The sequence below is a fragment of the Ambystoma mexicanum genome, chromosome 9 (assembly GCF_040938575.1).
Source record: "Ambystoma mexicanum isolate Mex_15411 chromosome 9, UKY_AmexF1_1, whole genome shotgun sequence".
Classification (NCBI taxonomy): domain Eukaryota; kingdom Metazoa; phylum Chordata; class Amphibia; order Caudata; family Ambystomatidae; genus Ambystoma; species Ambystoma mexicanum.
In genome coordinates this window covers 846,223,179-846,238,641 of record NC_090931.1, presented here as the reverse complement: position 1 = coordinate 846,238,641, position 15,463 = coordinate 846,223,179, and the positions used below count along the sequence as shown (strand labels likewise).

General features: G+C 44.8%; 1 protein-coding gene across 3 annotated transcripts in view; it reads right to left on the bottom strand.

The window, feature by feature from the left end:
- Positions 1-15,173, bottom strand: part of LOC138488688 (uncharacterized) — a 1,693,320-nt gene extending 1,678,147 nt beyond the window's left edge. For all 3 annotated transcript variants that reach the window (XM_069615913.1, XM_069615915.1, XM_069615914.1), the window contains exon 1: positions 14,990-15,173. In XM_069615913.1, the coding sequence (XP_069472014.1) occupies positions 14,990-15,036 (47 nt within the window). In that variant the 5' untranslated portion in view covers positions 15,037-15,173. The remainder of the gene's footprint in view (positions 1-14,989) is intronic.
- Between the last annotated feature and the right edge of the window lie 290 nt (positions 15,174-15,463).

The window sequence follows — 15,463 nt, the reverse complement described above, 5'->3', positions numbered from 1 at the left end:
GTCAGTTAAGCCTGTGGAAGGTATCCAGATCTCATGGGTGAGAGGTTCAGTGTCCGCTGTGCAGGATTTTCATCCTGTTTTTTAGCGCAGAGCGGATAATGGCACAGGAATCCAGGCAATACCAGGTTCCATTCCATTACCTACAACAGATAGAAAAGGCCTTTGCTCATTAGCCCCACCTCCGTAAGGACAGTACATAGCACCTAGGCATGAAATGCTCCGCCTCTGTGGTAGGCTTAGAGGCACATTTTGCAGTTAGGGTGTGCTTTTGTAAATTTGGTGAAAATCCGTCCAGTAGTTTTTTTTAAAACGATCAAAAAGTAGGTCTAAAAAAATTAGTGATATCTATGTCCGCTCCGTGGACACACTTCCCTGTTCGCTCCGCGGACAGGACACAGATTTGCTAATCGGATCACGTCATGTCCGCGGTCATGTGACGCGTTCGCTGATTGGATGGTGAAGAGCGTGAAGTGCGTCAGATTGTTTCGATGGGCCTGCCATCTTGGATCCATGTTTTGGTGTCCGCAGACATCGCGGCAAAAACATATTAAAAAACACAACATTGCACTTGTTGGTTAGGTGAGGGTTGATGAGGATGGGATGGGATATGGCAGCAGGAAGCAAAGAACGGGTGTTTTTTTGTCACGAAAGTCACACAGTACATTTGGAGGTGTTCCACAATATAATGTGTCTAAAGTACAGGCGAAAAATATTGCATTTTGGCATTCAAGGGATGGAGATGTATAATCATGGAATTGTGGACTTGTAAATAAAGATTGTTACTTCTGTAGTCTGCAAACCCAAGTTTATCTTGTGGTATTACAGAGTAATACTACATTCCGAATGCCCGATACTCTATATTGGTTATATTGGTTGCCCAATATTTATTAATATTAAATAGAAGCAATTCGGGTTATTTTACACTCTTAATTAAAAAGCTTGATGTTTATAAATTGATGTGATGGTGGTACACTCAGAGCACAGCAAATAAAGGACTAATGTGTCCGTGTTAAAATGTAATTAAAATAATAATGGAGTCAGACTGGCGCCCACTAGAGTCTGGCATCTCGGGCAGCCACCTACAGTGCCTGATGGACGTAGATGAGAATAAGAGTTGTCATGGAGGCGGTGACGCAAGTTGTTGCAAAGTGAGAATGTATTTTGATTCTGAGTGAAGGTCACCAGCTTTGAATTTTTGGTTGTAAGCTAAGGAACCCCAAGCATAGGACACAGTAGAAGGTTCAATTGTTTTTTGACCTTGAGAGAAAGGGACCATTCCGTAAGGAATGCAATGAGAGGAGGTTTGTAACAATGAAGATATGATAAGGGTATGCATTCCAAAAGTGTGTAAGGAACTTGTAAATTCAGTTTATGAAGAATCTTTGGTGCGAACGCAGTGAGCGTTACGGTCTGACTTACGCCAAGAGAATGGAAATGGTGAATATAATGTAAGTTTGATTTTAGATGATTGTATACCGGAACGAGCATTAACTTATTACTATCTGAAGATTATTTTTGGGTTACATTCTATTTGTCTGTTCTGTGTGGCTTACTGCAATGAAACGCAAGTACAATATTTTGTGTAGTTGTCTTTTTTACGTGGTTATGGGGAGGGCAGCATCGAGGTGCATGTAGACCACCACTCGGTTCACCCAGGTTCAACGCAAATATTTCATTAAAATATCATGTATGACCATATCGAATTGTGTATCAGTTTCCACGTTGTTTTCCGTTTGTTGAGATTGTTTGATGTCTGTGCTAATCGTTAGTTTAAACTCTATGCCGAATTAATAAATCAATAGATAAATTGTAATAAAGTTCGGCTATTGAGACACATTTTCTGTTATGTTTTCGAAACAGATACATTCTGCCTTTCTGCGATTGTCATAGATTCCAGATGCCAACTGATGGCTTCTTCAATCGCCAGCTAAACTTAGTTGTCAACGCCTGGATCACAGTGACTCTTTTTTGGGACGATCGCCCAGGGCCCATATGCCTTTACGCTGTACTAGCGATTAGGAGTAACATAACATCCTTTACGGTGGTCTAGCCCCAAGTTGATGCAGAAGCCCTGGAATTCACTGTGCGACCCAAGCGCTTCTTTTACTGAAAACGAACACCTGGTGTACGCAAAAAGAACAACACATGCCTCACGATAAACATATTGGATCGCGAGCGAAGAAACAAATTTGCAATTTGATTGAATATGGCAATAGTCGGATGTTCTCAGAGCATTTATTGTGAAAAAGTACTTTACAAATTGTACAGTGTTGTTGTTGTCTTTTAAAGTACAGTTTAATATTCCAAATTGTGACGTGCTGTGTTGTTAGTCGATGTGTGTTGATTTTCAGGTCTGCATCACGTAGGTGATTATGGGCACGTTTGGTTACGCTGACGAGGAACGTCACCGAGAAAGGTGTAGAATATCACTAGGTTTGGTGATGTGAGGCTCAGGGGCGGGGCATGTGATTTAGTGACATCAGGGCAGTTTAGCTTAGGCAGATGCAGCAATGGATAAGAATTCCACAAGATGGACGCGCCCTGCTGCCAGATTTCGTATGTTTATAAAAGAGGAAAAGTGAGGTACGGTGAATTGGAAATGTTTGCCATAGATCAACGTATGTATAAAAATACATGGCCGAACCCTCGGAACAATAATATTTTCTGAGCACTGCACTTGTGAAACTTTTGAAATAATGTCTGGGGGGGTGAGGGGTGATGACGATGGGTGGGATATTTCTGACCGGATTTCAAATGAGTTTAGAAAGTTTGGTGGGATTTTGTGCAGAGCTTATAGGACAATTGTATGTGCATTAATTTGACCGTTTTGAAAAAATTAAATGTGGGTGGATTTCCAGCAATCTTGCGTAAGGCACATTGGCAAGGATCTACACGCATGGTTTGGAAATGTGGCAGTGTTTTCTTATTTGACAAGTGTCATAATGTAGTTAAAAAAATAGCGGTATAGCTTAGTGACTGAGGGTAGCCTGTGGCCATGGGCAGTGGCCAGAATGTCCGGGTCATGGAATAAGGTCATGATCCGGACAATCTGGCTACTGGCTATGACCAGAAGGGACAAAACATAGGATTAAAGTGGCGATGTCCACCTGGGACTGGCTTTGTGGTAAAGTTATTCGAAATTAGGATAGATTTGAAAGGGAATAAAAATGTGCTTGTGGTAATATGGTCATAGGGTTCCCTTTTTGCCTTCTGCAGGCTGCCATGGAAAGCGAAGAGGGGCCCTGTTGGAACCCCCGCCTTCCCTTTCCATGGTGGCCATCTTGGAAAAGGATTTTCCTTCCTAAACCGGGACGCCACAGGCGTCCAGGTGTAGGACGAAAGGTCCTCTTTTTTAGTACCACGGGTTCCCGCTTTGGGAATGTAGGCTGCTAATGGCCTTCATCCCCCATTTCAGCGGCTGGAATGGGGGGGATAATGGACCAGAGACCTCGTTATCCACCTTCGCTTTTCTTGGGCTGATAAGTTGGGCTCCTGGGCCGGTATCCACCATTCCAGTCCCTGGAACGGAGGATGAACGACCCAATATTGCCATTAGTTTAACACAAAATGCAAATGGAAATGTTGGAAAATCTTATTGAGTCTATAAACTTTACTGAGAAATACAAAGTAGATGGAGCCTATACGTTTTTTTTCTTGTTCTATTTTTTAACTTTGAAAGGTAGTTCCTAAAGGAACATTTCTTTTGTTGTTTTTGGATGTATTTTTTTTTTGGCAGGAGAGCTAAGAACGAAAGGTGGGGAGAGAAATGAGGGAAGAGGCACCAAATACAAATATGGAGGGGCAGGTGGACAGGGGAAAACCTTGCACGTATGTTATTTCTAAGGTAGGGCGCTGTGTTTCTCATGCTCCTTGATTACAGCAGTGGTGGTGTCTCTTGGGGAGGAAGGATGGCCTTAGCTGATGCCATTTTAAGATAAATAGCAGTTTTGCTAAAAGTATGTACTGTGTACTAGATTGTTAATGGATGAGTAGGAATAGGTGTTGGAGCTGTGCAAGGGAAATTTTGAAGTTGAAAGTTCCTAGATCAGTAGAAAATGCAGTTCCAAACTTTACGCGAAGCACAGATTTTATCGTGAAGTGCGGGTTCTCGGACACGTCATCATGCCGCACGCCAGCATATGGTCATATGGTACTCTCTGGAAGGTCTGCAACAAAGTCAGATGTTCGTAGATATTATGGTTAAGTTGCACTTATAAAAACCAATGAAATTCACTGAAAAAACTATGTTAAAGGGACATTATGGTTAAGTTGCGCTACTAAAAACCTATGTAATTCAGTGAAAAAAATGTTAAAAGGGACATTATGGTTCCAAGTAAAACCGAAAACCCCCTGAAATTCGCCAGTTTTGGGAAGCTAAGCAACCATAGCTCGTGCCACCACCGTGCACTGCTAAGACTAACACCCAGGACATCACTGATGACATCACATGTCTGGCTCACTCTTTTTTCCTTTAGTGATATATCTAGGCCAGTAACAGTCAGGAACAAAAAATTCACTATACTATAGTACAAAGTACTATATTTGTAGACTTATACTTCAAATATGTTCTTACAGTAATTCACTAGGGTCCACTCAAAGCATATGAAACATATACAAAGAGGAAAACACAGACTTGAAAGACAGCAATGCTTTCTGTGTATGAAGATGATTAGTAAGGTTATCAACACTGTCTTATAGTTCTGTTGTTTTTTTATTACTGTACTTTCCCTGGATATGCTCATATTTGTACATATTGCACTTACACTACTTTCCTTAGGGTCTAGTCACAATATGTGATAGTTATACATAGGGAAGTAGTTGCTTTGAAGCAGAGCAATCATTTCTGTACATGAAGATAATCAGTTAGGTTATGAAGATTGTCGGGTAATACTGCTGTTTTTTTGTTTACTTCACTTTCCCTGTATATACTCTATTTGTATGTGTTGTTGTCTGTTTGTGTTTTGTGTGCAGTAATGCAATAATGTAGTAAGTGGGTTTGATTAGGTACTTATTAAATGTTTCACAGTATGCAAGACTCTAATAAGAAAGCATTTATAATTTTAGTATTTAACCTGGCAAGATTATTAATATTGCATCTCCATCATGTCTGCCGCACACTATGCCTATGTTACTACATGTGTTCCTTAGTATATTGGAAAAAAGTTAATAATACAATGCTATTTGGATTAATGCATTACTTAATGCACTACGTACCTCATGATATTTATTCCAATGATCCTTGACACTTTTTTATTAACATTACAATAAGAATCCCTTGCACAGACTTTTCATGAAAGGTAAATGCACATGTGATGTCATCAGTGATGTCATTAATGACATTTGTGATGTCATCTTTGATGTCTTGGGTGTTAGCCTTAGCAGTGCACGGTGGTGGCGCGAGTTATGGTTGCTTAGCTTACCATAACTGGCGAATTTCAGGGGTTTTTCGGTTTTACTTGGAACCATAACTTCCATTTAACAAAGTTTTTTCACTGAATTTCATAGGTTTTTAGTAGCGCAATTTAACCAGAACGTCCCTTTAACAAAGTTTTTTCAGTGAAATATATATATATATATATATATATACACACACACACACACACACAACTAGACAACATTATATATCCTGTCACTCAGAAGAGCTTTTGGTCATTGTTCTGGGAGATACAAGCTTCTTCTTTGTATTGCTTCTCTCCCCTTTTAGCCTTTTAGATTTTTTAGCTGGTTTAGCATGGGACAGAGGGAGGACAATGTGGTATTGATGTTCTGGTCGCAGAGGGCACACACAACAGCCACACAGTTATGGGTGAGTGTGGGGCATTGTACTTCCATGTGCCTCTGGGTGCCATATCAAAGGGCAATCACATTCATTTGTTGAGTAGCCCACCCTGGGCAGGGCTCCCTCATGCCCCGGTCCGGTGGCCTAGGCCTATCTCTGGGAGCTGATCAGTTACACAAACAAACCAAATCCAGATCAAGGCCTTCTCTTTTTATTGGGAGGCTTGAGCACACTTTGGGCCTCAACTGGTTTCATAGGCATACTAACAGTCATTCTACCAGATGTTTACACAACACAGACACCCCCTTCCTCAAAGGCTAATATACGCCCTTCCAATAGACCCACATATACCCACACTATCAAAAACATACCTCTCCCTGACTAAATCACACCTCCCCATGTCTGTGAAACGCTATCGGCTTTCCTGTCCCTTTTTAATATCCTCACTCCTCTTCTCTCCTCAGACTAAGGTCTGGTCATCACTTGCAGGGATATAATACGCCTTCTTCCCAGAGAAGCTAGGCACTCTAAGACCACTATGGTGGTGAATGGGCACAGTATAAAAGCTTCATAGCATAACGACCTCTTCCCGAGCACAGTAATTACTAATTGTGGCGTTCGTCTCTCCCCAGGAATACTTACCAAAGTTCTCAATGCTCCATCCGGGAGCAAGGTGAGGCGGCGTCCTCTTCGACTCACCTGACACAAGAGAGAAGCCCACTGAGCACAGTTCCTGTCTTTTGTTTCTTCTGGGAATGCAAGATGTTGGTCACTGCCACCCACAGGCCAACAAAGACAAAGTTACTGCAGCATTGCCAAGAGCCTCTCCTGCCAAGTTCATAGGGGCACGAGGCCCTGGCGAATGGGCCCCCTGCTAAGTTTAGTGGCAGAGGTCTTGGAAGTTAAAGAAAAGTGTCACAAGCCGACCGATGCCCTTCTTTCTACTAGCGCGATCAGGAAGTGGAGCGTTGCAGGACGCACAGAAGCTCTACACCTGCCCCATGACGTAGAGTGCGTCACCGCTCGTGTGCTCAGACAGGGGGAGTTAGGGACAACTCAGACACTTCATTTGCCAGCAGATCAGGTTAGTGGCTGTGCCTTACTTTGTGTGTGTTTGGAGTGCAGCACAGCGTTCCTAATATAGCTGGTCAGGCACAGGGGGAACATGAGCCACAGGAGGGAGATCTCTTCGACCTCCTCCGCTTTCTCTACACTATCTCCCACTTGCACTCACGAGAAGAGGGTAGATTCAGAAGGAAGAATACAATCTTTTGTTTAAGAAAACATGCAGGAATTTGCTAAATAAATAGTGGTAAAAACCTGCCACTAGTGGAAGGATCAGACTCAGAAGATCCCAAAGGGAAATACCTAAATAAGGAACAGCTGCCCCAAATTCATGCCCGCGTTGGAGATAATCTGAGGATGGAAATCCAAGTGGTGCCAAACACAATGGTGGCCTCTAGGCTGAGGTAGTACAAAGGCAACTCCAATGAAGGCCTACAAATGCATCTTGATGTGGATGAGCCAATAGACTCAGAGCTATCTAGCGTAACCGGTCACCCTTCGATGGCCACTGAAGAAGCCACCCATAAAGACAGTGCAGGCACGACGGTGGACACCGCTTTAAAGAAAGCCTAGGCAGGGACCCACTTGGCTCTCTGGGGAAGCGCATATACAGCATGCATGGATGAATACCTGCTGTATGACTTACAGGTATGCCAAAAGCAGGAGAAAAGGGCGAGGAATGTTCCAAACTATTGGAGGCAATTCAGAGGCAGCCATAGCTTCTATTACACCTTGGCTAGGAAGGGGTCAGGTCTGCTGTCCTTGCCTCGGAAGCAATGATCATGGCCAGACGCCATGTTCATATCTGAGAGCAGCATACAGACTAAGCACATAAAAGCATTACCATACATTTCCTTTACAGGGTATTCTTCAATTTTGCCAAATGGCAATTTTCCAAAATGTATTTCCACCGAATTCTTTACCTCTTTTAACACAGATGGTAAGCATGGTTAAGGTATATAAAGGAGAGTACAAGGGGGGTTGCGTAGTGGTCTCGATCTCCCCTGGCTTTCTGTGGAAAAAAAAAAGAAGAGGTAAAAATGGCAACAATAAAAAATGGGCAAAGTTGCCATTCAGCAAAAAATAAAACAATTCGGCAAAGCCTCAGATTCCTTTACAGAGAATCAAGAGCTTTGGGACCACCTGGAAGACACGGTTACCAAGGTGTACAAGGAGAGGAAACAAGGCTAAACGCTCAGGGAGAAGACCAAGGATAGCACCAGGTCAGCAACTAAGATTGTATTCAAACCATTCACTCAGAAGGGAACAGGAGGGCTGAAGAAGAAATTCCTGTCATCACAGACTAACTCTCAAGGAGCCAAAAATCCAGAGCAAAAAAGTGTTCTCACTCCTGACTATCACATCATCAGGCCAGATATTCCAGTCGGCGCCCAAATGCTCCACTTTGCAGAGACAAGGAATTTGCAACTTGAGGATGCCTGGGTAATGAAAATTGTGTCTCGAGGGAGAAGTGTGGAATTCTCAGAAATTCTGGTCCAATCAATTATTTATTTGCTGCATTTGTTGGTAGCGCCCAGACACTGATGTATCAAGGTGCTAAAATTACAGTACATTTTTCAGATACATTAGGACAGTCAGGTAAGTAGACATGTTTTAGGCGGGAAGTTCGTGCATACAAGGCAAACCGCTTATGCGTATTTGTAAAATAAGGCCGTTTTCAGTTTCTTTCGGAATGTGGGGTAGGAGGGCTATTCTTGGATAAATGGAAGCAGGGAGTTCCAGAGAGTGGGGTCAATGACGAAGAAGCTTTCTCCGCCAGCTCTTTTCCTCGTGAATCTAGGAGATGTAGTGATAAGGTGGAGGAGGAGCGTAAATAGCACGATTTGGTACTTATACAAATGAGCTGGTTGAGGCAGGAGAGTGCTTGGTTGTGGATGCATCCATCGATGGGTGATGGATAGAATTTTAATGCAGCTTTGATGAGCAGCGTGTGGTCCTCTCGTCTGGTTTGTGAGAAGACCCCAGACTGCCCAGAGGGCATTGTTCTGTAACAGTTGGAGTTTAGTCGGGTTTTTTGTGAGGTTCCGGCTAGGATGGCATTGCAATAGTCTAATATTCTACCAATGATAGCCCTGGCTAGCGTAAGGCAGTTGTTGGGGGAGAGGAATTTTCTGCTAAGGTTGATGAGCTTAGTTGAGTAGGTTACGGAAGAGGCAAGGGCATTTACATGTTTCTGCATAGATAGTTCTGAGTCAAGGTAAACTCCTAGGGTTATTCCAAGCTTGGAGACAGGTGTGATGTTGCCATATTTGGAGAAGGAAGTAAAGGAGGGGTCTAGGTGTTTGAGGCGGTGTGGGGAGCCAATGATAAGGAGTTCTGTTTTGTCATCATTCCGAAAAAGATGGTGGTTAACCATCTAGACCTGAAAAATGCTGTAGATCCGGTTGATGTCTGCAGAATCAAGACTGTGGTTGCCGGTGAGTTTGAGTAGGACCTGCATATCATTGGTGAAGTTCATGTAGAGGATGTTCAGACCGTCAAGGTGGTCAAAGAGGGGCTTGGTGTGCATATTATAGAGTGTGGGTGACAAAGAGGAACCTTACGGGATGCCATAGAAAACAGGGATAGGGTCTGCAGCTGCAGATTCACTGAAGATGCTGGAGGAGCATTCACTCAGAAAGTAGTTGAGCCAACTCACGGCTTCCGAGGAGAGGTTGAAGAGGGAGGCGAGGTGGTGACACAGGATGTTGTGATCAACTAGGTCGAAGGCGGCAGATAGGTCTAGTAGTAGAAGGATGGTGATCTCACTTGCGTCTGGTATGTTATCAAGTTGGAATTTTAGATGAAGGAGGGCGGTCTCCATGCTGTGTCTGGGTCTGAAGGCAGATTTGCTTGATCCAAGTAGGTTGTTTGACTGAAGGTGGGTTTGGAGTTTGCAGGTATGCAGTGCGGTCAAGGATTTTGAGGAGCTAGGGTATGGCTTTGATGGGGCGATAGTTTGTGGGGACAGAGGGTTGCAGTGAGGACTTTTTGAGGAGTGGGTTGACCCAGGCCTCTTTGATGGAGGTGGGAATGGAACAGGAGGCAAAGGAGGCATTAATGAATTTAGCAATGGCGAGTGCTAGAGCTTCTGCGCACATCTTGATGATGTGGGCTGGGCATTTATCACATTTGAAATTGGATGGTTTGAGGTGCTGAATGATGCGGAGGACATCGGCGGGAGTGATGTGGGACAAGTGGAAGGGTAGTGTGGGGGCCGTAGGGAGGTCCATGATGAGGGGAAGAGGAGCGGCTGCAGTCAGGAGTAAGGATTTTTCTGGAGATGGTTTTTTCTCAGAGGTTGTGCGTTTTGTTGACCAGGGCGGCTTGGACAAGGGAGCACTAGGCTTTATCTTTAGGGAAGCTAGCGATGGGAAGTGCTGGGGACTCAAGTTCCCTGAGAATTTTGAAGAGCTCTTTGGAATTTGAACTGCCTTCACTGATTCTTTCATTGTAGATATTAGATTTCGTGGTGATGATGGTGGCTTTGTATGTATTGGCAGAGGCTTTGAAGGCATCTGTGTGGGCTTGAGATGGGTTGTTTCTGCAGAGGTGCTTCAAGGCCCTTTTCTATTGGCGGAGGGTGATAAGTTCATCAGTGAAACATAGTTGAGTCTTGAGTTTTTTTTAATAGAGGTTTTTTGGGGGGCATGGAGATCTAATGTGTGTAGGAGAGTGGAGTTGTAGGCAGTAAGGATGGTATCAGGGTCAGCATTATCAGGTAGAATGCAAATGCAAGGTAGGCACAAATGGTAGGTTCTACCAGCTCCTTGGTAAGTTTGCGGGTATGTCTTGGTGTTAAAGGGAGGCGATTGGTGACTTGGCTGTGGGAGGTGTAAGACACAGGGCGAGGAGGATGAGGAAGTGGTCAGACCAGGGCACTGTGTCAATGGTGGTGATGTTAATAGGCGTATTAAGGTGCATGATCCAGTCAAGGATCCGGCCTTTGATATGAGTAGGGGTGGAGATGGCTTGTGTCAAGTTCATTTCCTAGAGAGTGTCACTAAGGGCTGTGGCTTTGGAATGATGACCATGCCATTGAAAAGGAATCTACTGAGACAACAAAAGCTCCAGGAGGAAGTAGAAGGAGCCAATATGAGTTTGACAGTGCACTAAAAGTGGTAGGAATGCAATAACTTTTTTTGTTATGTGGTAACAGAATTATTGCCACGTTTACTGCTCTGCCGAATTTAGAGTTTTGACCTATTTTAGGCCAAAAAATAGCAGATAATTGTGACGGAATAACCGCTCGTGACAAATATGAAAAAAATCCCTATGGAGTCCTTTGCACTCTGACAATGATAAGTTACACTGTTTTAGCACATTCGAAATCCAGCAGGAATCCTGTTAGAGCGCGTGGCAGTAGTGGTAAATGATTGTGGAGGTAGTTTGGCAGAATTACTGTGAAATGACTGCCAAACTCGCAATGAGGCCCAGAGTCTCTCCTGAGCAAGCCAGTAATCTCCCCTGCCCCAAAGTTCCTCTGGGGCAAGGAGTATATGCGACTATTTTCATGGTGCAGAAACTCTCAGGTGTCATGAGGGGCTTATCCTGAAGCACATCAACTCATTCATCACAACGAAGCATTTCAAGATGGAAATACTACAGCGCATCTTTCCCATGGTGACGCAAGGAGACTATGTGGCCGTAATACCTACTTGCATGTGCCCATTCATCAGAAAGGGAAAGAAGTTCTGCGCTTCTACAACACCGTTATCAGTATCGGGCCTTGCCCTTTTGCCTCCAAGTTGCCCTGTGCATCTTCACAAAGATGCTGGCACTAGAAGTGGGGATCTTAAACAAGGAAGCCCTCATGTTTTTCCATAACTCATCGACTGATTAGTGAACTCATCATTATCCATCCAGCTGCAACATCGCATCAAGGGAGTATGTACAGTCCTCACCTCCCATGGCCTATTGATAAATTGGAGCAGTGGCACCTGACACCTACCCCGGACCAAGTCTTCATAGGGGCACTGTGGGCAAAGTCTTTCTTACAATAGACAGTGCAGTGAAGAGTACAGGGTCACATGGCATCAGTAATCTTCACGATTCCCTTGACCGAGACTTCATCTGCACTCACTATGGAAACCCCTCCATGATCACTGGGATCCCGAATGAGAGGATTTCAATCGTTTAGTCCCTTTGTCTTAGGAAGTGAAACAGGCACTTCAGTGTTGCACGAGCATGGACAATTAGCCAAAGTGTCTACCATTCTAGCCTCCGGATCCTAATGTGGTGCCCACAGATGCCAAAGCCCTGGGCTGGGAAGCGCATGGGTTATGGATAGGACGAGAAGTCCAGGGGTTAAAGACAAGAGGAGCAATCCATGTCATCCAACGGGAGGGAGCTGTCAGCAATATACAGAATATTTGTATCTTTCTTTGCAAGGGCACCCTACTCTGGTCAAATCACACAAGCAGGTTTCAGTCTCATGTGTCAACAGATAGAGGGGGGGGGTCGGAGTCTCGGTCCCTCGCACTACTAGCAGAGGAACTGGCCCCGATGGGAGAGTATTATCTGGCATCCCTCTCGGCCTCCCACATTCACGGGTTTGACAATTCAGAGGCTGGTCACTTCAGGAGGGTGCTTTCATCTTCGGAAACATCCGCTTCGCCCGGTGAAGACTTTCCAGATGAGCTGCTGGAGCGTTGGCTGGCATGTCATGGATTTGATCGCCACGAGGATATACGCCCATGAACCCACTGTCTCCTCGAGATACGCAGAACCAGAAGCGTGGGGAACGGACGCTTTTTCAATACCGTGGCCGGACAAATTCCTTTATGCCTTTCCGCCTGTGGCCATTGGCACGAGCAAATATGGGTCCGCAAACATGATCATGATTTTACGTTACTGGCAGCGGCATGTCTGGTTTCCACTCCTGTGCCAGTTAGCCGTGCAAACAGTGTTGCTCCTATCTCTTCTCCCAAGCCAGGTCCCTTTGGGGAAAACCAAGGGGGGCTGGCACTGGAGCACATACGTCTGTGGAAACAGGGCATCTCTGAGGAAGTATCCCTCTCTGTTCCGGGTACTAAGCCTTCATCAACTTTCAAGGCCTACTCAAAGAATTGAGGGATGTTTTCAGAATGGGGTGCCCAAAGCTCTGTCAAGCCCCTGATAGCTTTCACAAGACACATTCTGCAGTTCCTTCAAAATGGGCTAATATGGGTCTTGCTGTGTCCACACTGAGGAATCCGTGGGCTGCCGTCCAGCAATTCAGGAATAAATGGGGGAGTTGCAGAAGCCTCCAAATTAGTCAAGAGGTTTCTCCGGATTTTCCATCCGTCCAGACTCCACCTACATTCCCTGCTGCCCCCAGGACCCACCATTAGTTCTTAGGTCTCTGCAGGCAGCACCCTTCGAACCCATGGATACAGGCGGCCTTAAGTTCATGTCGCTGAAAACACTCTTCTTGGTGGCCGAAACCTCATCTCGTCACATAGGTGAGTTGGAAGTGCTACTGTGCAGGAAGCCATATCTGACTATTTACATAGCTCTCAACCGTTTGTGTCGCCAGGTGATTGAAAACACACGATTTTGTTAATGGCAAGTGAGAGGCCATTGAAGTGTATGGGCATGTAGAGTTTAGGCGAGTGAGTCTGCTGATTATAAGAGGGTTGTGATACCCTCCAACAGCGTTTGAGTACAGAGATATGCTATTAAAGCACAAGGGGTTGGTCTCAGGCTTACCCAGAGATTAAGCCGAAGATACTTTCAGCTTTTCATTGTTTTCAGAAAGTTATTGTTCGGTCTTATTTTTCTGGGCCAGACAGCGAGACGAAGCGCTTCGCCATCTCCTTGACATTTGTTGCGCAGTGATGGCATACCTCAAATGCACTGAGTCAGGAATCGATTAACCCGTTTGTCACCTATGAGGAATAGATGAAAATAGGAAGGCAACTTTAACAAGACTTACGGCCTCATTACAAGTTTGGTGGTATCTCAGCGGTAAATCCACCAGGTTACCACCAAAATGGAATTATCATTACCATCACTTGGTCCACTGCATTACAAGTGGTGGTAGGCGCTGTAAGTCCCCAGTCCATAGGACACCATGGGAGATTTTCATGGAAAAACCGATGGCGGTAATTCTTCCAGTGGTAATTCTGTCGAAATTGTAGTTTTTTAGCAGAAAGGTGGCAGATTTGTGAATCCTCCATCCCTCTACCAAACTCGTAGTCGAGCGGTGCGGTAACCCATCGGTAATGGAATTACTGCAGCATTTTTACCACCCACCTTATAATACGTCAGTCTTTGGAGAAAGGACGCCATGAATCTTGAATCCATATGGCCCGAGTGCCCCCTCCCTACAGACAGTTCAGCTAAGGTGCACACGGGTCAGAGTGTGAATACTCCAATTAATAGTGACTGGATTGACGAAGAGGGATATGAGGGTAATGCCCTGATTATGTATGGTTATCTTCATCTCCTAGTCTTCCTCGTCACAGTCATTGCATCCCACCCTCCCTCACTGCGGCGCATGGGAGTTGGTATCATACAGGAAGTGTGCTTATGCCGGGTGAGCCTCACTTAGCACATTGATGTAGAATTAACAACTTTGGTAGGTGTTCCTGGGGAGAGCCTGACACCTCAATTAGTAAATACGGTGACGAGGAAGATTAGGAATAGGGGCAATGAAGATTACCATATGTAATCAAGCATCACTAGAGGCACATACGTGCCGGTCAGTGCTCATTAATGCACAAAGCGGATTTCCTGTTCCATCTAGTATCAGCATCAAAATGCCCCAGAAGGAGAGAAACATGCAAACAAGCTTGTCTCCGTTTTGACTACCTCTTGGTCACTTTACCCTCGAATCAAAATTAGGTAATTTATGTTTAGCAGCTTGCGGAAAGAAAGCAGAAGTGACCAACAACAACCCAAATTGAAATGTGGTAAGGTGCTATGAGCACGATCATCACATTCAGACCTCTTGGCATCAGAAGGTTAAAAGAATGAGGGCGCGCTGCTAGGGTTTGATTCGGCGACCTTCTTGCTGGCTGACGACAAAAGAATTGCAAAAGTACCAAAAGATCACGAACTCGAAGCGTTCAACCAGCACGTTTGCTGCCGTAACAATAACATTTCGTTGGAATTCGTTTTATTATGGATAAAAAGTGAAAGTGGAAGTGAAGGCCTTCTCACCTGAGTTCTGCCCAGCTGTAGTATCCGCTCTTCTCTGGTAGAGCCATGCTCCCATAAACTACCCTTTCCCTACTACAACCCCACAGGTTGGCACCACATTACACCGCACGTTGAAGAAGTCTCCGACTCCAGTCTGAAAAACCCCGTGCACAAAAGGCCGGCTGGGAGTACAAGCATTGCACGTTGTAACCCCTCCCTGTCTGTGTTTACACCATGCTCAGTTCTCGTAGCCAGGAGATCGGCCTCTCCCCATCTAGGGGGCCTCTGGGTCTTAGTGCTCCTGCGTCTGCTGACAGTTATGCCGGAGTTGCAGCCGGCGTCTATGACTGAGCAGCAATTTACTTGATTAGATTACACTGGATTACTCTGAAGAAAAAAATAATAAATCCCAAATCCCGCACAAATAGTTAAAATAACCTCGAATCTCGCTGTACGCTGTGCTGGTCGTACTTATGTCAATTCGTTACAACATGT